This window comes from Nomascus leucogenys, chromosome 12, assembly GCF_006542625.1.
Source record: "Nomascus leucogenys isolate Asia chromosome 12, Asia_NLE_v1, whole genome shotgun sequence".
NCBI lineage: Eukaryota > Metazoa > Chordata > Mammalia > Primates > Hylobatidae > Nomascus > Nomascus leucogenys.
The window spans coordinates 80,562,876-80,586,752 of NC_044392.1; the positions used below are offsets into that span (position 1 = coordinate 80,562,876).

The following is a 23,877-nucleotide window of genomic DNA, read 5'->3' on the forward strand; positions in this document are numbered from 1 at the left end:
CCTGGCCAGCTTGCAGTTAGGAAATTGAATTTTTATCTTTTTATATAACCCGAGAAAATCTCCCTCTAATTATCATTTAGAAACTTGCATTGCCTTGATAACCACAATGGTTGCATGTAGACTTCTATTATTACTTTTTACTTTTGTCTGCATTTACTCTCAGTGAAGCTAAATGTAAAACTACATCGCTTGACCAGTGAAAAAATGTGTTTGGTTGTTTATGTCATATAGAGTCAACCAGTTAAGCAGCATGTATCAAAACATAATGGTTTTTGAGATCATTTAACATTGTAAATTCTCATTAGAACCTCACAATCTTGGTTGAATCTTTGGTTTTTATCTAAGACTTGATTGAACTGAGTTGCTATGGACTGTTTATCACCCCCTGCAAAATTAGCATGTTGAGTTCCTAATCCCCAGTGTGATGATGTGATGATATTTGAAGGGTAGGGCCTTTGGGAGGTGACTAGGTGGAGCCCTCATAACCCTTCCCCTTCTATCATGTGAGGACACAGAGAGAAAAGAACAGTCTACGCATCAGGAATTGAGGCCCACACCAGACCCTGAATCTGATAGTGCCTTGGTCTTGATCTCTCAATCTCTACAACTGTGAGAAATAAATCTTTGTTAAGTCACTCTGTCTATGGTATTTTTGTTGTAGCAGCCTGATGTGACTAAGAACATACAGATGTAGTAGTACATATATGGATTCTGTCATATATGAAAATGGATATTGTGTCATTAAGATACAAAATAAGCATTCTGGTAAAAAAAATTATCTCTTTCATGGAACAGAAATAGAAGTTCTAAGATTACTAGTTACCTGAAAAAGTAGTAATGAACTGTGAAAAACTGTTGAAGAAGCCGAGCATTTAATGTGGCTTCCAGAGTTATATGAAAATGCTAGATGCATTAAAACATGTACTGGGACAATTCAGCCTAAAATAGATTATTCTATAAATAGCCAAGTTTATAAAAATGGTTGCACACTTATCTATATTTATACATACGCTTAATTTTTTTACAGTCTACTTAGAACTAGTTTTTTACCACTTCAAGTGGAACACAGAAGCATCACCACCATAGAAGTTCCTTTACCTAATCTGGGTTGTATTTGATATATGTAAATTACATCCATATACGTTGAAAACCTCACCAGACTCTCATAATTTTTGCTTTTAAAAGTCATGCATATTATAAAGAGGTTAAGAGGAAAAAAGTAGTCTATTATTTACTATTTCTATTCATTCTTCTTGTATTCTAGTGGTTCCATCTTTCCTCTGGTAACACTTTGTATACAGAACTTCCTTTACCACTATTTTATAGCAGGTCTGCTGGTAATAGATTCACTTGGTTGTGTTTCATATGAGAATGTCTTTATTTCATCTTCATTTCTGAAGGACACTTTCACTGGATATAGAATTCTAAATACAGAAATCAGTTCTTTCACTGCTTTAAAAATATTGTTCCACTGCCTTATGGCATCCACAGTTTCTCATGAGATACCAGTAATCATTTGAATTATCATTCCCCAATTGTGGCATGTGTTTTTCTTTGGCTGTTTTTGTCAGATTTTTTTTGTCTTTGGTTTTCATCTGTTTAAGACGTATCTAGACCTGGTTTTTGCTGTTTTTCCTGTTTTGGATTGGTTGAACTTCTTGAATCTACAAGTTTGACTCTTGAAAAATTTGAGTTTTCAACTATTGTTTCTTCAATTTTTTTTTTTTTTTTTGGTAGTATTCTTTTTCCTCTTTCTCTGACACACAGTGACTCAAACACTAGAGCTTTTGTTAATTTTCCGCAGTTCTGGAGGTCCTCTATTTTTTCCCCAAAGCTTTTTCCTCTTGATTGTTTATAGTGTTCTGTTGATCTGTCTTCAAGTTCACAGTCTCTTTTCCTTTCGTTATCCCCATTCTCTCATACAGTTCGTCCAGTAAATTTTTTGTTCTGGATATTTTATTTTTCAGCAATAAGTTTTCCTTTTGTTTCTTTATATCTTACATTTCTTTGCTGAGACTTCTTCTGTTTTTCCATGTTTCAAGATTGTTTGCTCTACTTTTTTGAAACCTTTGTAATAGTTGTTTTAGAGTTTTCATCTGATCATCCCAAATCTGAGCCATATCAGGGTTGGTGTCTTTTTATTGTCTTTTGTCTTGCAAGTTGTTGAGATTTTCCCGGTTCTTTGTGTGACAAGTAATTTTGAATGATATCTTAGACATTTTCACTATTACTTTATTGACTCTGGGTCCTGTTTATAACCTATATTGAACATTAATTTTTTTTTTTCAATTTTAGCATCCATTTGATACAGTTAGGTTCATTTTCCAGCTTCTGCATGACTCCGTTCCCAATCTTCTGGCTGGGGGCTTAGGTCTGCCTATTCCGCTCTTCTCCAGGGCCAAGTGTGGGGAGGATAAAGAGAAAAAAGTAACAGAATTTTCAGACCCCTCTCACTCTAGGCTACAGTTCATCTGGTCATAAACGAGGATTTCCATCAGAGTTTTGGCATCTCTGCAGCTGCTACTACCATCATTCCTGCTCCCACAGGATTGTGTCTTAGGGATTTGGACTTGCTTGGGGTCTGGGGCAGGAGAGAAAATAAATATACAAAAGAAACCAGGGAGTTTTCTGCTACTGTTTTAGTTACATCTCCCATCACCCCTCCCCGCTTTTGTTCCTTGGGCCAGAAAGGACCTCTCTTGGAGCTCCTTCTGTCTGCACTCAGTTTGTACTTTGGGAATTGGAGAATTGGGTAGGAGCTGAGCATGGGCTGGAAAAGAGGGCAGGAGTAGACCTATCACTGGATTGGTCATACCTTGAATTGTAGTTTATTTCCATTTACTTTTCAGAGTCTTGATTTGTGCATTCTGTTCAGATTTTTAGGTGAATTCAGTGGGAGACAGGGGAGTTAGCTTACTGCATCTGAACCAGAAAACTTCCTTAAAATGTTTTTGAGTATTTAAAATTGTATCTCATTTATTTTCCAAATTTTGATTAATTAATATATTATTTACTTAAAGAATCATGAAAGGATTTAAAAGAATTATAAAATCTGGCTGGGCGCGGTGGCTCACGCCTGTAATCTCAGCACTTTGGGAGGCCGAGGCGGGTGGATCACGAGGTCAGGAGATCGAGACCACGGTGAAACCCCGTCTCTACTAAAAATACAAAAAATTAGCCGGGCATGGTGGCGGGCGCCTGTAGTCCCAGCTACTCCGGAGGCTGAGGCAGGAGAATGGCATGAACCGGGGAGGCGGAGCTTGCAGTGAGCCGAGATCGCGCCACTGCACTCCAGCCTGGGCGACAGAGCGAGACTCTGTCAGAAAAAAAAAAAAAAAAAAAAAAAAAAGAATTATAAAATCCAGGATTTGAAATTACCTTAGAAGTCATTTAGGCCATTTACCTTTGACAAATTCTTTTCACCTCAAACAATAGCTAATGATAGCTAAGATTGACTGTGTACCTGCCAGTGTATTAAGCTCATGGTCTACATTAATTCATTTAATTCTCACAAAGATCCTATCAAGTTTTTAGCTCCATTTTACTGATGAGAAAATTAAAGTTTAGAAAGCCTTCTCAAGATGCGGTCCTTTGACCAGTCGTATTGCCATTACTTTGAGAGCCTATGAGGAATGCAGAATCTTGGATTTCAACACAGATCCTTAGAACCATAATCTGCATTTGGACAAGATCCCCAAGGTGATTCATTTGCACATTAACTTTTTCAATGCACTGGTTTAAATAAGTTATAAATAACTTGATGAAGCTCACCTAGCATGCAAGTTACCTTTAGGATCAAGAGATTAAGCAGTTTACCTTTAGCTGGAGAATGCTCTAATACACCAGTTGCTAGAATTAAACTGTACCTTATGCAGTTTGAATTTTCTTTGTTTCTTGAAGGAGTTAGGGCACAAATAAGCTATTTATTCTGTTATCTGTACTTTTCAAATACTATGTATGCAGAGTCAAGTATCCTTAGGGAAATGCCTGTCTACGTTGAAAAGGACTTAGAGGCTAATTATCCTATCATCTGGTATTTCAAGAGAGATGAAGAGGAAACATGGCAGTCTTTGAAATGACATTAAGCTAATCGAAATTTAGCATTTATTCAGATTGCTTCCCTTAAATACCTTCCCCACAAAGAAGCCAGAGTGTCATTTTAAAGAATAAATCAGATCGTGTTATAGCTTTGTGTAAAATGCTCCACCAGCTTCCTGTTGCACTTAAATTCAGACACCTTGCCATAGTTTAGACGACGACTTCTTTTTTTAGCTTTATCTTAAATCAGAGCTCCAGCTCTTTCCATATGCTTCAACCATATTGACCTTTCATCTGTTTCTTGAGCATGACAAGCTCTTTCCCATTCACATTTGCACTACCTCCTCCTTTCGTTTGGATTGATCTCCATGAAGCTTTTCGTACGTCGGCCCACAGTTCAAATGTTACCTCCTCAGAGAGGTATGCCTTCCCTAATTTACTATGTTGGAAATACCCTTTCACAAACACGTACCTGGTCATACTGCATAATTTGACATTCTTATGTAGTATTTATAGCATTTTTCAGTACCAGAAAGTATTTTATTTACATAATTTGTTGCTTCTCTTGCATACCACCCTCAGGAGAACGTAAAGGTCCGTGGGGGTCAGTATCTCATCGGTTTGCTGTAATATACCCAAAGCCTAGGTTTTTGTGAACGTCAGATTAGTGTATTCATGTAAGACTCTGAGAATGGGTATGACATATTGTACACACTTGTCAGCTGCTGCTATTGTTGTTAGTACAAGTGATGATAGTGATAATATGTTTAGGCATTTGTGAAACTCAATGAAATAATGTATTTTGAATAGATTCAAGGTAATATCTAAGAACTGAGTACTGTAGTTAAGCATTTCTGTTTTTATAGGATTGAAAAAGTGAAAACAGTCTAAATAACAGTTCTTTGATTGGAAGTGTTTTCCCCATGTTTTTCTCTGAAGAGTTTAGGCAGTTGTGATCAGACCATCAGGATATAGAGATGAGGATCCTCAGAAACACATCCATCTCCTAAAATTATGATCCAGTTGGGGCATGGAGTTTTGAAGTTACTTTTGAACTTTTCAGCTAAAAGCCAGTTTTGCTGGAAATGATTGCTCCTAGATATTAGATTCAAACTACTTTTCTCCCCAATCTAGACATTATGCAAAATCAGGCATCATAGTATGTTCAGAGTGATATTAAGTGTTGTATGCTTCACTGTATGGCATTTTTATTGGTGCAGTCATTGAAATAAATGTATGTTTGTATAGCATTCTGTATGTCATGAGTTACTCTGCCTTTTGTCTCTGTGTCCATAGGTAACAGTTAACCTCTTCCACATGCAGCATCTTCAGGCTGCTTCCCTTGCAGACAGTTTACAGTCTCTCTGTGATAGTGCCAAACTCTATGACCCAGGCCAAGAGTACAGTGAATTTGTCAAGGCCACAAATTCAACTGAAGAAGAAAAGGTTGATGGGTGAGAATTAATGTACAGGCAAAATTATTTCAAAATATAAAACACTTAATTGTTAAGCTTCTGTCTAGTACAAGGAGGTGTCTTTTCTAACTGACAAAATTAACTTAAAAAATTTCTGAGTTCTTTAAATATTATTTTATGATATCAAAGTAGATCTATTTAAAGAATAGATGTAATTCACTAACAGTAAGCCTTTCCATTTTGACACAGACTTCTTTTATTTAAGAATTAAAAATCCTCTGGGAATGGCATATGATGGCCATACATGTTTTGTAGGTCCACAAAATTTAACCTATGTTTTTCACAGAGGTCATGCTAGAAAAGTTTAGCCATGACATGAATTATTAACTATGCTTTTGCTACTCACTCCCCATGTTTTCAGAGTAATAAGCACAAATAATTAAAAAGTATTTACATCTCCTATAAGAAGCTGAACAATGTAGTATGGTTTGTTTTTAATATTTAGTTTAATTCTTCTGTGATTGTTAAATTAATAGATTTTTCTAAACATAGAATGAAATAGATTGATTATTAGTTATTCTTTGGAGTGTTGAGTTTTGTTTTTTGTCATTGTTGTTGTTTCAGAAATGTAAATAAACATTTAAATAGTTCCCAAACTTCAGGATTTGGACCTGCCAACTCTTTAGAGGATGTTGTACGCCTTCCTGACAGTTCTAATAAAATTGAAGAGGACAGATGTTCTAACAGTGCAGATACAACAGGTAGTTTTCCACACTAAAGAGAGTGCTAATTTATAAAAGGTCAGATTGTTCGAATGTGATTGTTAAATTAATTGGTGCTCTGGAATTTAAAAATCAGGCCTTAGATTGTAAATTTATGAGATCTTATTCACAGTTGTTACCATGGTGCCTGTCTTAATGTTGATAACTGGTTATTGTTAAGGAAATTTGAATTGTCTCACTTGATAGAATGTCAGTATTTTACCTTATGAAACCCACCTGTAGCCAAGTTTTGACTTTATTCTTTTTATTAAAGGTCCTTCCTTTATAAGATCATGGACATTTGGGATGTTTAGTGACTCTGAGAGTACTGGAGGGAGCAGCGAATCTAGATCTCTGGATTCAGAATCTATAAGTCCAGGTACATCTATATTTAAATATAGAAGTCTAGCGATGAAAACTCATTTGAAAGATCAGTCCTTTTTTAGGTATTTTTTAACTACCTTGTTTTTATAGTGAACTTTCACACATAATAGAGAGGAAAGTGTACAGTTTAAAAAATAGTTTTTAAAAACCCCTCATATATTCGCCACCCAGCCTAAGAAATAGATCATTATCAGTATATTAGAAGCCCCCTGTGTACACCTCCTTGGTAACATTGCCCTATCTCCCACCAAGATAAACCATTATCCTGAAGTGTTTTAAAAACATTCCCTAGCTATTTTAAATGTTTCTAGTACCTATATCTGGTGAAGTTTTGCTCTCTTCTGAATGTTATACAAATTGAATTATGCTATTGTGACTTCATGCATGTATTTTTTTTTTAAGATCTATGTGAATGTAGGTAGCCGTCTTTATTTTCACTGCTGTATATTCTGTGAATATAACTATCATCTTTTGGACTGTTTGGTACTTAATTGCTATAGTAAACAATGTCATTTTGCTATTTCTGTGCCTGCAACTACTTATTCTTGTTAATTTTTTACAAATGTGCTTTAAGATACTTTAATATAGATTATCTCATGATCCCCAGAGAGAAATAGAGTAAGCGATTTGAATTCTCCCTTAGTGGCTTCTAAGAGAGTAACTTGCCTAGGTTATACAGCTAGCAGGAGAAGAAGGTAGCGATTGAACCCATGAGATTCTTACATCCAACATTCTTTCTTTACACCTCTACCAAAGACTGCTTCAGGCCCGTTCTTTCTGGCAACGTTTCTTTCTTCTAGGATCTTAATAGATTATAGGATTTAAGCCATCTCAGATTCCAAGGCCTTTTTCTTCTTTTACATATTGCAGAAGTGTTACTCATTTAGATAAATCTCTTATATTTAAAGTTAGGAAACTATTTTCATGCAGCACTGGGTCTGTAGGCTGATTATCACCTGCCACTTTGCTGCCTTCTTTAAAACTAGCACTGTTCAAGGAAAATTCTGGAAGTGTGAGCCTGATATTGAGCTGAATATTTGTAATTAGCTTTGTAACAACAAACTGGTTCTAGGTAGCTCCAGAAATTATGACCCAATCTAGAGCAAGCCCCAAATTATTTAGGATCCCATAAGACTTCATGTGGTAAAGGCAAAATTTTAGAAACCACATCACCTGATAAATGGGTGAAAACTTGGGAATGCCTTGCCTGGGAAAAAGGAAAATTGGAGACCTGTCAGCTGTCCTCAAATACTGGAAGTGAAAAGGGATTAAAGTTAAAGTGCTTGTTTCCTCCATTTGGGAAAAATATGACCAAGGCTGGGATTTATAGGGAGGCAGATTTCTGTTCAGTAATATAAGAAATGCATTTTACAATTAGAATAGTTATAAAATGGAGCAATACAACCTTGTGATTTATCAGTCATTGGGGGCACATTCAAAGTGAAAACTAGATAGCTACCTTTAAGCATATTGTGAAGAAAAATCCTTTGTTGAAGAGGATGTTCTTTAAAATCATTTGTAAAGGCTTTTCTAACTCTGAATTGGAAACTTTTAAGGCCTTATGTTAAGGTGAATTCTTCCACTTAGATATAGGCCTGTGCAGAGGGAGTAAATAAACCTCATTCCCAGTTGAGCTCCTTCCAAACATGCTTTGATACATATGGCAGTGTCCTTTGTTGACATAGCTTGTATCCTGTGGTCTCAGCTCCCTGCCAGTATCACTGGGCTGTTGTTCCTGGTTCCCAGTCGGCAGTCTTGCCAGTAACATAAATGTGATGTTACTGTTGGGTTGTTATATTCAAAGGTTTTTGTATATTGTAGAAAGCTTTTGGTTTAATTGTATACATTTATAACTTAATTCAGCAAACATTTAATGACAACTTTACTGTTGTGCCAGCTACTCTGTCACATATTAGGTATTATACATGAATGGAAAATATCAGCTATACTTGTGGAGTTTACAATCTCTAATACTTACCATCAGAAGTTGGCAGTAAAGTGTTATTGGACTACGTGAGCCTCAGTTTTACATTTGTTTGGGAAAGTCAGACTTGGTTAAATTTCTTTTTGTTCCCAGGAATGAGTATCAAAATTCCAGGTTACCCAGAGTATGAGAATAGAAGCAAAGTTTTACATTGAAGCTAATAAAATAGTATGACATATGTTATTTCAAAAGTGTTGTCATTTCCTGTTTCAAAGATTCTACAATGAATAGTCAGGTAATTGTATCCACAATTTTCTTCTAGGAGACTTTCATCGAAAACTTCCACGAACACCGTCCAGTGGAACTATGTCCTCTGCAGATGATCTAGATGAAAGAGAGCCACCTTCCCCTTCAGAAACTGGTATTGTATTTACCTGAATTAAGTCCCACTAAACCAGCTCAATCAGTAGCACTGCATGATATTAGATAAATAGTATAATTTTAAAGAATCAATACTTTGTTGTGTATTAAACAAAAAAAATTCACCATGACTTAAATATATCCCAACAATTATGTATAAGTATGGGTTGATAATGTATTAATCAAATGTTACAAATACAAATATAAGAATAGGCAGCAAAACTACTGGATGTAAAGTGTATTGGCATGGTGCTAAAATAACAGGCTAGATATTGTGCATTTTCATAAACCTAATACTGTGACTTAGTGTTAAAAGGATTGTGGTGCATAAGAAATTTTAAAAAGCTCCTTCAAAAGAAACAATGCAAGAAAACTAAGTAAGTGTACTTCTTGAGGACAAGAAAGTTGTGGATGTTGAAGGATAAAGTTAAATCAGTTACCTTAACGACTTGAATTAGATTCATATAAATTCGTTTTGTGTTTAATGCCTACAGATACCTGGTTTGGCATCAATTTCCTAAATTAATGGAATATGTGACCTCCAGTATAATATTAATATGTAACTAGCTAACATTAACTATAATTTTATAGTGAATTAAGAATAGCTTTATCTGTAATGCAGATAATGCTCACACTCTAACCTCATACAGCTATTTTTCTTTGTTTAGAGGGGCTTTTTCTAATGCCACCTATGAACACACTTCCCAACTCTATGAAAGAGCATATTAATAACAGTGTAAATATGCTGATTCTGAAAACGTTATGTCATGTTATTATTCATAGCAGTGACTTGGTGACGATTTTTACTCATAGCTAAAATGCTTGATAAATGTGCCTTTTAAGAGATCTATAAATTGGACCTATAAATTGGATGCTAAGCAGCTATTTTGGTATTAGAGATTCAGAGCTTCTTATAATATATGAATGATTACAGGGTTTAAAGATTATTCAAAATATGATATCACATGGTATAATTTTTCTATAATTTTACAATTTTTATAAACTATTTCTCTTTCAAGGACCCAATTCCCTTGGAACATTTAAGAAAACATTGATGTCAAAGGCAGCTCTCACACACAAGTTTCGCAAATTGAGATCCCCCACGAAATGTAGGGATTGTGAAGGCATTGTAGTGTTCCAAGGTGTTGAATGTGAAGAGGTAAGATCTTTGTGGAATTGTGTTGACCCTTTTATGCTTTTTGTTTTATACTTTTTTGTTTTTAATTTTGCTTTTTAGGATCTTTTGCAAATATATGTTTAATAAATTGTACTACAGTATGCCTTCTATAATTTTATATTTTGTTTTGTTGTTAAATCTATTTCAAATAGCGCAAGTAATACCTCTTAAACTCATTTTTGCTGTGTTATCTTCCACCTTCAGTTTGCCCAGTTGTGAATAGTTTTAAAGTTAACTAGTTTCAAACTATCATTTTCTTGTAGTGTCTCCTTGTTTGTCATCGAAAGTGTTTGGAAAATTTAGTCATTATTTGTGGTCATCAGAAACTTCCAGGAAAAGTACACTTATTTGGAGCAGAATTCACACAAGTTGCAAAAAAGGAACCAGATGGTATCCCTTTTATACTCAAAATATGTGCCTCAGAGATTGAAAATAGAGCTTTGTGTCTACAGGTACGTTATAACTCTTAAAATTTTAAAAAGGATAAATGCCTGTGTAACCTATTCTAATGAAAAGGAGACTTTAAAGGAACATAATGCTCAGGGGTTTTGTTTTGTTTTGTTTTGTTTTGTTTCTGAGACAGGGTCTCACTCTGTTGCCCAGGCTGGAGTACAGTGGCATGATCACTCACTGCAGCCTTGACCTCCCAGGCTCAAGCAACCCACGCTCTTCAGCCTCCTAAGTAGCTGGAACCACAGGCACGTGCTACCACGCCTGGCTAATTAAAAAAAAAATTTTTTTTTCTGTAGAGATGTGGTCTCCTGGTTGCCCAGGCTGGTCTTGAACTCTAGGCTCAGGTGATCTTCCCGCCTCCACCTCCCAGGCACCTGGCCAATGCACAGTCTTTTTCAGTCTGAATCTTTTTCAGATTTCTATAGGAAATGTTACCTCATTTGGCCTTGAATAGTTTTTTTCTAAAATAATAATAAAATTTGAAATAGAGTGAAAAGATTGAAAATCAAATATATGTAGATACCTGCATTTAGCCACTCGTACTGAAGAAGAATTTTGCAAAATTTTTTTCTTTTCTATTGAAGGGAATTTATCGTGTGTCTGGAAACAAAATAAAAACTGAAAAACTGTGTCAAGCTTTGGAAAATGGAATGCACTTGGTAGACATTTCAGAATTTAGTTCACATGATATCTGTGACGTCTTGAAATTATACCTTCGTCAGGTAAAATTTTTACCCTTGAAACCCACCATTAAATTAAAAACAGCAAAAATATGATTTGTATTTTGCTGATAACATTTGCTACACATGTTTTTTCATTGGCATAGACGGTATGGATATCTTGCTAATTGTTAGTGCATAGGTCAAAGAGTATATGAAATACATGTACACTTTAAAGAAAAATAAAAACAAACTCATCTCCCATCACCCACCTTAAGAAAATAGAGTATTACTCTACCTTATAAAAAAACTCCCATGTTCTTCTTCCAAGTTACATCCCTCTAACTCCACCAAGGAGGTCTTTAATAATCATAACTGTCTCTCTTCTCTTAATAGTTTTAATACTTGCTATTTATTCCTAAACAGTGTATTGTTAAGCTTTGGAAAATTGACTTGAAAGCATAAATCTAGCTGTGTAAGGAAATCCCAGTATCCACACAGTTATATGAAGTAAATAAAACAGTGCCTGGATCGTAGGCTGGCTTTGCCTTCATTGATATTTTAAAATAGCCATTGTGATAGGTTAGTGGCCAAGATGATGAATGCGTCCTGGGAACACGTAATGTACTACATTTGGAACATCTGGAAGGACTGTCCTATAAGCTGGGTACTGCACATTCTAGTAGGAATATGGGAGTAGACTGCTCTCCCTTTTTTTTTTCTCGCTGTTAAACCTATAGTTTGCAGGAGTAGGTCCAAAGACCTACTCAGTGGGATGAAATAAATGGCTCTAGTAGCATCAAGCAGCAGCTCATGGAGGAACTGCAAGAACTTAATCAGCACATTGTCATGAGACAAGTACAAAAAAAGACCTGAGCCAAGCTTAGCTGCTATTCTGTCCTCAGGTGAAAATGAAGAGATAATGTCAGAGAGAATAGCGATTATAGTCCTCAACATATCAATCTCTGCAGTTCTGTTGCTTCCAACTGGATCCTTTTTTAAAAAAAAATATTTTTTAAATTGACATAATAATTGTACACATTTATAGAGTACACAGTGATGTTTTGATATATATAATGCATAATGATCAGATCAGGGTAATTAGCCCATCCATCATCTCAAACATCATTTCTTTGTGTTGGGAACATTCAGCACCCTCCTTTTAGTTATTTGAAAGTATGCAATATATTATTGTTAACTACAATCATCTTACAGTGGTATAAAACACCAGAACTTACTCCTCCTTATCTAGCTATAATTTTGTACTGGATTTTTAAAAAAATGGTAACTAGCTGCCATCCTGGGATATATCTTTTCCACCTTCTCCTCTTTTATGAGGAAATGCCTGTCATGTCTTCCCTTTTTTGTTTTGTTTTGTTTTGTTTTGTTGTATTCTCCTGTTTTGGTCATGCCCCTACTTGAGCAAGGTAGAATAGGAGTAAATATTTAAAACTTTGTTTATCCATGAATGTCTTTATATTCTACTCTCTTGAATGGAAATGTCATAATGTTGATAATATGGATGGTTCTAATATTCTGGGCTGAAAATTATTTTTCTTCAGAAATTCAAAGGTGTTTTTTTGTTCTCTTTGAAGCCTGAAATCCTTCTCATTTCTAACTCCTTGTATGTGGCCTATGATTTTGTCTCTGAAAGCTTGTAGAATCTTTTTTTCCCATTATCCTAAAATTTTATAAGTATGTGTTTTGATGTGGGTATATTTTATCCACTATTCAGGGCACTCCATGAGCGCTGCCAGTCCTGGTTAGTCCTTTGGAACTTCCCATTTTGCTGCTCATTTCCTCCCCTTTATTTTCTCTTTGCTTTCCATCTGGAACTCTTATTTGGATACTTGACAACCTGGACAGGTTCTGTAGTTCCCTTATCTTTTCTCTATCATTCATTTCTTTTTTTTGTTTGTTTTCTTACAACACTTTCTAAGAGATTTCCTCAGCTTTATCTTTCTTCCTTGCTATTAACTATTTCATTCCTGGTATCATGTTTCAACTTCCCAGAATTGTAGTTTTTGTTCTTTTTGCAGCTTTCTTCCTTTTTTAATGACTGCCGTATCTGAGGATATTTCTAGTTTTTTTTTTTAAGATTCTTTTCTTGGCTTATTCTCTAGCCTTGTCCAATAGAAATATAATGTGAGCCACATATACAATATTAAATTTTCTAGTAGCCACATAAACAGGTGAAATTAGTTTAATATTTTACTTAAACTAAAAATATCATTTGAACATTTAATCAGTATTTTTAAATTATTAATGAAATAATTTTACCTCATTTTGTTACTGAGTCTTTAAAATCTGCTATGTTTTGTTCATTTAAAGTACATCTCAGTTTAGACCAGCCACATTTCCAGGGCTCAGTAGCCACATGTGGCTTGTGGCCACCATATTAATCGCACAGTCCTAGACCTTTATGGTTTTTTTTTTCTACTCATTTTGATTTCTGTCTCCATGATTGTCTGCTTAAAATGGAAGAGTTGAAAATTGAATCTCTTTCGAAGCTCTTGAACACATGAAGTCTTCGAAGACTTTGAGCTTTATTGTAGGGTGATCTAGGTGGGCTGTTTGGGAAATGCTTGATGTCTCTATCTCTATAGGTTTCTGTTCTTGGGGTAGTCTGATACTCCAGAGAAGGGTCTTTCCTTGCCTAGAGTGTGGTACCAGTCCTGTAAGAGCCAAGTTGGCTAAGAAGGCCTCAGGATCTCTACATTTAGAATGGCATGTGTAGTCACTAAATCCCCATTTTCAGATAGTTGCCCATCTGTCCTTTGTGTTTGACATTGCCCATCCAGAGACTCTCTGTTTTATACTGCCCGGAGAAGAAACCTTGAGACTTCTCGGGAAGAGGCTGCTCAGAAGCGTGAAGTGGCAACAGGGATCTACAGATCTAAGCCTTCTCAGATAGCCCACGCTCCAGCAGAATCAGAAGACCTAGTGCTGACAGTCCCTGAGTCTCCTTAGGATTCTGTCAGTCATGTTGGTTCACAGTTTGAGATTTCAGCTTTCTCAGAGCTGCTAAGTCAGTACTTGTTCATTTGCTCTTCATCTCTTCAGCTTATGAAGTAATGTTTTTGTCTCCTCTCCTATTCTCGCAGTCCTGTGGTCTTACTGTATTTTAGTGGGATTGCAGGAAAAGAAATTGGGTATAATTGTTGGATCTACCATGTTAGCCCAGGAAACTACTGGTATATCTTTAATCACATTTTACAGGACTCTCAGCTGAAAAATGGAGGCCAAATACCTTTGAATGACTATAAATCTCATAGTGAATCATCCTTTATCTCTTCTAGCCAGGCAAGGAGAGGAAATGAATAGGGTCCAATACTATCAGCTCTCATTCTGTCTCAGGAATATTATGTGACCAAGACTTTCATGTGGGAAACCATGTTCCATTCTTAAAACAATGTTAGAGAGTAGCCTTCATGCTACTCATTTATTGTGTAGGAAATCTGCAGCTCCAAGAGGTTAAGTGACTTCCTTCAGATCCCAGAGTGGTGTAGGTAGAAATTGATCTCAAGGCTGCCCCTCTCTAGGACCAGCAGAGGAAACCAGAGAAAGGGGCACCTACCTCCTAACTCAATAAAATAGGACCTCAGGTAGTAGTCAGAGGTACCCTGTGTTTCATCACAGAGCAAGTAGAAACATTGAAATTCTAATTTATGACACTGGGCAGATCAAAATGGCATGCCCTTTGTTAGTTTGAGAAGGTACTTTTTCTTTTGACCTATTTATGGCAATTCAAGGTGTATTAAAAAATTAGATAAATAAAATGTTGACAGTATCTTCTTGCTGTTTCTCTCATATCAAGAAAATTCAGTTTATTCACCTTTTTTAACTAATTTGACTTACTTTGTGCATTATCTTGGGTTTTATTTCAATAAAAGAGTTGAAGATCATACTAACTTTGGGGGAGTCGTGAATGTAATTGCTATAGGATATATATCAGACTTGTAAAATTCCATCATGCAGCTTTAGGTTTAGTTTTACTGATGATCAGTTAAGTCGTTTTTAATACAGATACAATTTATGATGATGATTCTAGGTTTACTTTATAGACCACATCTGTAGCAAACATTTGCGTTACTAAATGTGGATTGACTTTAAATCTTAATGTAAAGGGACATGCCAAATCACTCTGTAACTGTTAGTAATAGTTGATTATTAACAGAAAAAAATAGAATGCTCACCCCAATGTAATTTTATTTCTTTAGCTCCCAGAACCATTTATTTTATTTCGATTGTACAAGGAATTTATAGACCTTGCAAAAGAGATCCAACATGTAAATGAAGAACAAGAGACAAAAAAGGATAGTCTTGAAGACAAAAAATGGCCAAATATGTGTATAGAAATAAACCGAATTCTTCTAAAAAGCAAAGACCTTCTAAGACAATTGCCAGCATCAAATTTTAACAGTCTTCATTTCCTTATAGTACATCTAAAACGGTAAGAATTTTATATAACTAGAACATTTATTAACGGGCAATTGATTTGTTTTTTGCTTTTAATTGTAGTAAAATCCACATAACAAAATTTACCTTCTTAGCCTTTTTTTTTTTTTTTTTTTTTTTTGAGATGGAGTCTTGCTCTGTTGCCCAGGCTGGAGTGCAGTGGCACAATCTCAGCTCACTGCAACCTCGCCTCCTGGGTTCAAGCGATTCTTCTGCCTCAGCCTCCTGAGTAGCTGGGAGTACAGGTGCATGCCACCATACCCAGCTAATTTTTGTATTTTTAGTAGAGACAGGGTTTCAACATATTGGCCAGACTGGTCTCGAACTCCTGACCTCATGATCCGCCCGCCTCAGCTCCCAAAGTGCTGGGATTACAGGCATGAGCCACCGCGCCTGGCACTTCTTAGCCATTCTTAAGTGTTAAGTGTGTTCATATTGTTGCAGTGTTACTTATGAACATTTCATTTCCAATCTGTGTAAGGGAAAGGGAGACATTGAAGATACATGTACATGTAGCCAACATAGTTCCCTCAGATGTCTCCTGTGTGCCAGGCTCTGGCTGGCTAAACAAGGATGAAAACATAGGGTTTCAGCCATCTGTTGATCTCATCAGCTGTGGGGACAGATCTGCAGACAAACAGAGTACAGCATCATTGTTCTAACAGCTATGTACAGCATGCAGAGGAAGATTGTGTGGTGGAGGCATAAATCAGAGGAGATAGCCCTTGAATCAGACTTACAGAACAAAGTAGCATCTTGGTGGGCAAAATTACACAGAAGAGCATTCCAGGCACAAAGTCACAGACATGGAGACACGAGCGCATTGTGCATCTGAGAAATATAAGTGAATTGGTTAGGCTGCAATACAGCAAGCAGTAGCAGAAACTGAGCCAGGCAGAGGCCAGATAAAGTCTTGCATGCCTGGCAGGTGTGCTGACCATCTTACTTCGGTACCCACTAAAGAATTTTGAGCTAGGAATTTGACAGGCTCAGATTTGCCTTTTAGATATTTCTGGCAGCAATATGGAAACTAGGTTGGAGAGGAGGCCTTTATTACAATTCAGATCTCCTTGAACAATCATAGAAATAAAAGGTGGTAAGAGCTTGAAGTGAGGCCAGAGGAGTGGGGATGGTGTTGGAACTGAGATCTTCAGAAGGGAGAATCATCTAGACTTGAAGACTGGAGATGGGTAGTGAGAGAACTGACAATGATGTTTAGGTTCCCAGTATAAGGACTTGGGAGGATATACCATATACTGAGATGGGAGCAGTTTTTAGGGGTATTTTTTCTTTCTGCTGGTAAAACTGTAGTAGTTCCTTCTACTTACTTGAAATTTATTCCAATACTGTGAAACTGTGAAACTCTATTTGGCATGTGGTCAATATTTTAATCAAATAAATATAATCTTTTCCTAGACTTTTTCCCCCTAGTATTTTTGTGCAGCTCATTTTCCCTCCACCCTCTCTATTCCATAGTAAACTACAGTCAAGGAACTCTAATAGGCAAATCTCATACAACTTTATGTGTTCTGCTTTGCAGGGTAGTAGATCATGCAGAAGAAAACAAGATGAACTCTAAAAACTTGGGGGTGATATTTGGACCAAGTCTCATTAGGCCAAGGCCCACAACTGCTCCCATCACCATCTCCTCCCTTGCAGAGTATTCAAATCAAGCACGCTTGGTAGAGTTCCTCATTACTTACTCACAGAAGATCTTCGATGGGTCCCTACAACCACAAGATGTTATGTGTGGCATAGGTGTTGTTTCACCTCAGGTTGATCAAGGCTGTTTTCCAAAGCCTCTGTTATCACCAGAAGAAAGAGAAATTGAACGTTCCGTGAAGTCATTATTTTTTTCTTCAAAGGAAGTGAGTTTGACCTTTATGGAATTATATTAGAACTTTGTAATATTTATGTTAATAAGTTAAAAATCTTTGAACTGTTTATTTTGAGGTTATGTTTTACTTCTTCCATTTTAAAAATTATCTTGCATGAACAGGATATCCATACTTCAGAGAGTGAAAGCAAAATTTTTGAACGAGCTACATCATTTGAGGAATCAGAACGCAAGCAAAATGTGTTAGAAAAATGTGATGCATGTCTCAGTGGTGAGTAGCCATGTAAAAAAAAATATGTTTGCTGACTTAAAACTTTGCCAGTAGAACCATGATTAAAACCAAGGTGAGGGGCGACGAGGGAAGCCAGAGAATGAAGCTTTATTAGTTAACAAATCTTGGCTAGCCTTTGAGAAAGTTGCCTTTTAGTGTATCTTTCATTTAAATGAATGTCATTCTTCGTAAAAGTCTTTCTTATAATAAGACATCTTGGAGTTTATAATGTTTTTTGTGTTCCTTCTGAATTTTGTTTTTGTTTTTCCATTTTGCCATCAGCTAGAATCAAGGTAGAAATGTGTTGAGCAACGTGATATTCATTAGTATCTTCCGGTTCCATAGTTCAGTGCATTGAACTAACTGCTCATACGGAGTCAAACTAGACTCCTGAAATTCAAAAACTTTAGAGTCCTACTTTTTTTTTTACATGCTTTTTACCTGTGACCTACATTTAACCCATTAAATGCAGAGATGTGTATGTCTTTTTTATTTCCTCGACTATGGTCATTTTATTCACTTACTTTCTCTTTATAATATTAGTTACTGTCATTGCTAGTTGTTAAGCTGGTGGAAAAGCTTCCATTTGTATTGTCATTTCTACATCGTTATAGCTAAATTCCAGTTTTTTACATTGCGGACATATATGTTAAATTTAACGTGTAATCAAGTTATCAGTGATCATAGGGTCTAAAAAAGGAAAGGAGGGCCGGGCATGGTGGCTTATGCCTGTAATCCCAGCACTTTGGGAGGCTGAGGTGGGCAGATCACCTGAGGTCAGGAGTTTGAGACCAGCTTGGCCAACATGGTGAAACCCTGTCTACTAAAAGTACAAAAAATTAGCCAGGCATGGTGGTGGGCGCCTGTAATCCCAGCTACTCGGGAGGCTGAGGCAGGAGAATCACTTGAAGCCGAGAGGCAGAGGCTGCAGTGAGCCAAGAATGTGCCATTGCACTCCAGCCAGGGTGACAAGTGAAACTCCGTCTCAAAAAAAAAAAAAGAAAGGAACTAACATTCACCAGGTACCTGCCTGTTCTGTGCTAAGCACTGTGCTTATTTGTTTGATTCTATTTGATCTTCATAATAGTTCTGTGCTATAAAGTAAATAGCATTATCCTCATTCAGCCCATAACCATCTGAAAGAGACTAAGTAATGCCAAAGGTTGTTCTCTTAATACATTTGAACCCTGTTCTGATTACTAAACCTAACCTTTTTCACTATCCCATGAAGCTCTTAGGAACAGTAATAATAATAAATGTCACTTTCCAGTGTTTATTACATACAAGATAATTTTAAGCACTTTTCCTAGTAGATCATTTAGATCACACAGCAACATAGATACACACAGGAGTCTTATTTCACAGATGAAGACACATAGGACAGTGAGATTGCCTAGCCCAGTGCAAAAGTGGCAGGCAGGGCTGAGCCAGGACCCAGGCAACTGTGCTTCAGAGTCTGTGCTCTTCTCCATTATGCTCGAAGTTTTTCCCTCAGAAATTTAAGAATATATGTTGGTGCTTAGAGTCCAATTGCAAGGAACCAGGTCCCTTAGAATGCTCTATAAATGTGTGGAGGACCCGGGAAAGCAAATCAAAAGAGCCTTGGGCCAGGTGTGGTGGCTCACACCTGTAATCCTGGCACTTTGGGAGGCCGGGGTGTGTGGATCTTGAAGCCAGGAGTTCAGGACCAGCCTGGCCAACATGGTGAAACCCTGTCTCTATTAAAAATACAAAAATTTTCTGGGCATGGTGGCAGGCACCTGTAATCTCAGCTACTCAGGAGGGTGAGGCAAGAGAATCACCTGAACCCAGGAGGCAGAGGTTGCAGTGAGCCAAGATAATGCCACTGCACTCCAGCCTGGGTGACAGAGTGAGACTCTGTCTCAAAAAAACAAAAACAAAACAGAACAAAAAAAGAGGCTTGGAACCCAGGGAAGAGAGGCCAGCAGTCCCAGGTGTGGAAGAAGGTCAGATGAGACGACGACCAAAAAGTGACTCTGGTGGGCACCTGTCTGCAAACCACTGCCTAAGAGATGTGGGTGAAGGACTGGGTGGCAGAGAAAGGATTGCATGCCGTGCTTGGGGCTGGCTGTAGCTCAAAGTCAGGATGGTGTCAAGGCACGGAGTTGATGGATGTGTTTCGGCAGTGAACAGCAAAGCAGAAGAGTGGAGGGCTAGAACATTCCTGGAATTGGAATTTTTTAGGATAGATGCAGGAACTGAAGCTTCTAAGTGAGGAAACATGGACTGTGGGTTCAGACTATAGAAGAAAGAAAATCTGGGAGCAGATGGGGAAAATGGCACTTTTTAACTCAAAAGCATTCAGCCTTCATTTGACAGAATGGATGTTATGTTTTATTAGTTGATCAGATATGGAGAGCATCAAAGGCATCTAATATGATATGCTCTCACTGGGTTGAGTGTAACTGAAAAGCAGATTGAGTGAGTTGGCAAAATCCTCGGGATTCAGGGCACAGTTACATCTGGTTGGTATGTAAATCAGTGTCACTTTTCTGAGGTTAATTTTCCAATGTCTGCCTATTGAAATTGTGATAGTCTTTTGACCCAGAAAGTACTTGTTCATGCACAGCACTTAAAAGGAAGTTACTCAGCAAGTGTTTTTTTTTTGTTTTTTGTAGCTGTTCATATTGATTTAAATGAGTAAAAAATTTGAACTTTTAAATTCAATATATGCCTTTAATACTGTGCAAATGTTTAACTCTTCCACATAGATAACTGAAAATATTATTTTGGAAAAAATATGTAAGACTCATATTGTCTTGATAGAGTGTTCATCTCTAACTCATTCAGACTCTCTTATTAACCATGTGCCATGAACTTAAATAGATTTCTTTCATTTTCAGACAAAGCACAGTTGCTTCTAGACCAAGAGATTGAATCAGCATTCCAAAAGATAGAAGATGGTAAAACCCCTAAGCCACTTTCTCTGAAATCTGATAGGTCAACAAACAATGTGGAGAGGCATACTCCAAGGACCAAGATTAGACCTGTAAGTTTGCCTGTAGATAGACTACTTCTTGCAAGTCCTTCTAATGAGAGAAATGGCAGAAATATGGGAAATGTAAATTTAGAAAAGTTTTGCAAGAATCCTGCCTTTGAAGGAGTTAATAGAAAAGACACTGCTACTACTGTTTGTTCCAAATTTAATGGCTTTGACCAGCAAACTCTACAGAAAATTCAGGACAAACAGTATGAACAAAACAGCCTAACTGCCAAGACTACAATGATCATGCCCAGTGCACTCCAGGAAAAAGGAGTGACAACAAGCCTCCAGATTAGTTGGGACCATCCTATCAATGCCACTCAAACCAGTAAGCCATATGCAGAGCCAGTCAGGTCAGTGAGAGAGGCATCTGAGAGACGGTCCTCGGATTCCTACCCTCTCGCTCCTGTCAGAGCACCCAGAACACTGCAGCCTCAACATTGGACAACATTTTATAAACCACATGCTCCCACCATCAGTATCAGAGGGAATGAGGAGAAGCCAGTTTCACCCTCAGCAGCAGTGCCTCCTGGCACAGCTCATGATCCCCAGGGTCTTAGGGTGAAGTCAATGCCAGACCCAGACAAAGCATCAGCTTGTCCTGGGCAAGCAACTGGTCAACCTAAAGAAGACTCTGAGGAGCTTGGTTTGCCTGATGGGAATCCAACGTGTCAGAGACCAAAGCTAAAACGAATGCAACAGTTTGAAGACCTCGAAGATGAAATTCCACAATTTGTGTAGGGTTGTCAAATTTCAGGGTTTTGTTGTTGTTGTTGTGTTATTTTGTGGTATTGTGCTTGTTTTGTGAAAGAATGTTTTGACAGGGCCCCTTTGTATAGGACTGCCAAATCATGGGTTTTGCCTTTTGTTGTTGTATTATCCTCTGTTGGTAATACTGAATGGTAGAATGTTTTGATAGGGTCACATTTGTGCTTCACTGGAATTATCTTTAAATTCTGTATTTTTGAAGTTGTGAATAAGATAGGTGGATTCATATTTTTTAAAGTACAGTTGACTTTCCCTACCAAATGGTCCATTTGAATGCATCCCTAATATATGATCTAGTTCTCAACTAATAGGTGCAATTTGGGAAAATCAGGTTTATTTTTTGGAGTGAAACTATTATAAGTGCTTATTTATAAAAGGAATGTTTCTGAATGCAAGTGCCTAAAAAGATCTTTGTTGGTGTGAATATGTTTTTTCACACAATTTTATAGTGCATCTTTTACCATTTGTGCTTTTTTAAGATACATATGTAAGCTCTTATTTTTCAATTGGCAATTCACTTAATTTTTAAATGTTTACATAATGGCCAGAAGGCTTGCAAATCTGTATTTAATTGCATTTTAATTAATTGCCAGTTTTTACATGTGATAGTCAATTGTGCAAAGAAAATGCACTTAAACCTGTTTCTAAATTACATATTCAGTTTTATTGTATTTGGCTTTAGATGGTTTTAATACATTTGATAGTTTTTCACCCCTTGGCTTTATTTTATATAAACTTTTGTTTTTCAGCAGTTCTGAACTTTTTAGTATTTTATAAATGGTCCAAAAAATGCCTGTTTCAGAAGTTTTTAAATTCAGTACATTTCCTCTTGATTTGTCTGGGTTAAAACCATTCCTTTTGTATGAAATGTTTTGACTTATGAATCATTTTATGTACTTGTTCTACCTGGATTGTCAACAACTGAAAGTATATATTCCATCCAAATCAAGCTAAAATTTATTTAAGTTGATTCTGAGAGTACAGGTCAGTAAGCCTCATTATTTGGAATTTGAGAGAAGATATAGGTGATCGGATCTGTTTCATTTATAAAATGTCCAGTTTTTAGGACTAGTACATTCCTGTTATTTTCTGGGTTTTATCATTTTGTCTAAAATAGGATATAAAAGGGACAAAAAATAAGTAGACTTTTTATGTGTGAATTATATTTCTACTAAATGTTTTTGTATGACTGTGTTATACTTGATAATATATATATATCAACTTGTTAAATTATTTCACGTTCTCGTGGCTTCTTTTCAATTGTTGCCTATTACAGTACGAGAGCTTAAGGTTATTAACCGTTGGCTTAGAAGTCAACACCTGGGATCATACATCCCTTGACTACAATGTGGAATGAATTTTATGGAAACTTGTTTTATAGTTCTATGTGACATCAAGGTCTAGGGAGCAATAACCAGCCCTTTTTTTTCTGAAGCCTTGTTTTTAGTCCTCATTGTACAAAATATAAAATAATCATATTGCTATGAATACCTAAAAAGAAAATTAGAGCCCATGTGTATTGAGCCTTCTCTGTATGCCAGGAACTTTGCCAAGTTGCTACATAAATTATTTTATTTCAAGTTCGCAGCAACCTATAATGGGTGGGTAAGCATGTTATTATTTCTGTGTTACAGATAAGGAAACTAAGGCTTAGTTAAATGACTTGCTTCAATGTTCCACAGGTGTAACAGGTGGAGTCAAATCTCAAACATAGGGCTGTCAGATGTTGATGGTTAGTGCTGTTAATGACTGGTGATTACTAAATAATATCTGGTAGTTTTTAACAATAGAAAATGCAACTTTAAAAATTTTTTATTATGGTGAAATACACATAACATTTACCATTTTTAAGTATATTGTTTGAACCATTTTTAAGCATATAGTTCAGTGGCATTAAGTATATTCACATTGTTTTGCAACCATGAGTACCTATTCATCTCCAAAACATTATCATCATCCTATACTAAAACTTAGAAAATGTACTTTTAAACTTCTTCAGTTTTCTTTTAATAGAGGGAGCCCACACAAAGGTTATATCATGTAATAAACTCATTTCTCTGTTTTCCCTCACAGCTCAAAAATGAGAATTTCACTTTTGGGTCCTTTCTGCCTTTAGGGCTCCCTGGCACTTCGTCCAGCTTAGAGCCTTAAGCCTCTAGATGCTTTCTAGTTTCCTGGGGCCCTGAGGCAAGTATCTCTTGAGAAGAGGTTGCTATTTCTAGAGTATCCACAGTGTGCACTGTGTTGTGCTATCTAATAATGTGGTGGAAATCATTTATCCAGAAGTTGTTTTTTGCGACATGGAAAG

At 36.6% G+C, this 23,877-nt stretch overlaps 1 protein-coding gene across 6 annotated transcripts in view; it reads left to right on the forward strand.

Moving 5' to 3' along the window:
• Positions 1 to 23,644, forward strand: part of ARHGAP29 (Rho GTPase activating protein 29) — a 74,178-nt gene extending 50,534 nt beyond the window's left edge. For 5 of the 6 annotated variants that reach the window (XM_030825025.1, XM_030825027.1, XM_012500323.2 and 2 more), the window contains 11 exons: positions 5,335 to 5,492; positions 6,078 to 6,214; positions 6,489 to 6,593; positions 8,845 to 8,943; positions 9,962 to 10,101; positions 10,383 to 10,571; positions 11,157 to 11,294; positions 15,452 to 15,684; positions 17,230 to 17,557; positions 17,689 to 17,797; positions 20,662 to 23,644. In XM_030825025.1, the coding sequence (XP_030680885.1) occupies positions 5,335 to 5,492; positions 6,078 to 6,214; positions 6,489 to 6,593; positions 8,845 to 8,943; positions 9,962 to 10,101; positions 10,383 to 10,571; positions 11,157 to 11,294; positions 15,452 to 15,684; positions 17,230 to 17,557; positions 17,689 to 17,797; positions 20,662 to 21,542 (2,517 nt within the window). In that variant the 3' untranslated portion in view covers positions 21,543 to 23,644. The remainder of the gene's footprint in view (positions 1 to 5,334; positions 5,493 to 6,077; positions 6,215 to 6,488; positions 6,594 to 8,844; positions 8,944 to 9,961; positions 10,102 to 10,382; positions 10,572 to 11,156; positions 11,295 to 15,451; positions 15,685 to 17,229; positions 17,558 to 17,688; positions 17,798 to 20,661) is intronic. The other variant, XM_030825026.1, reaches the window with a different exon arrangement.
• The last annotated feature ends 233 nt before the right edge of the window (positions 23,645 to 23,877 follow it).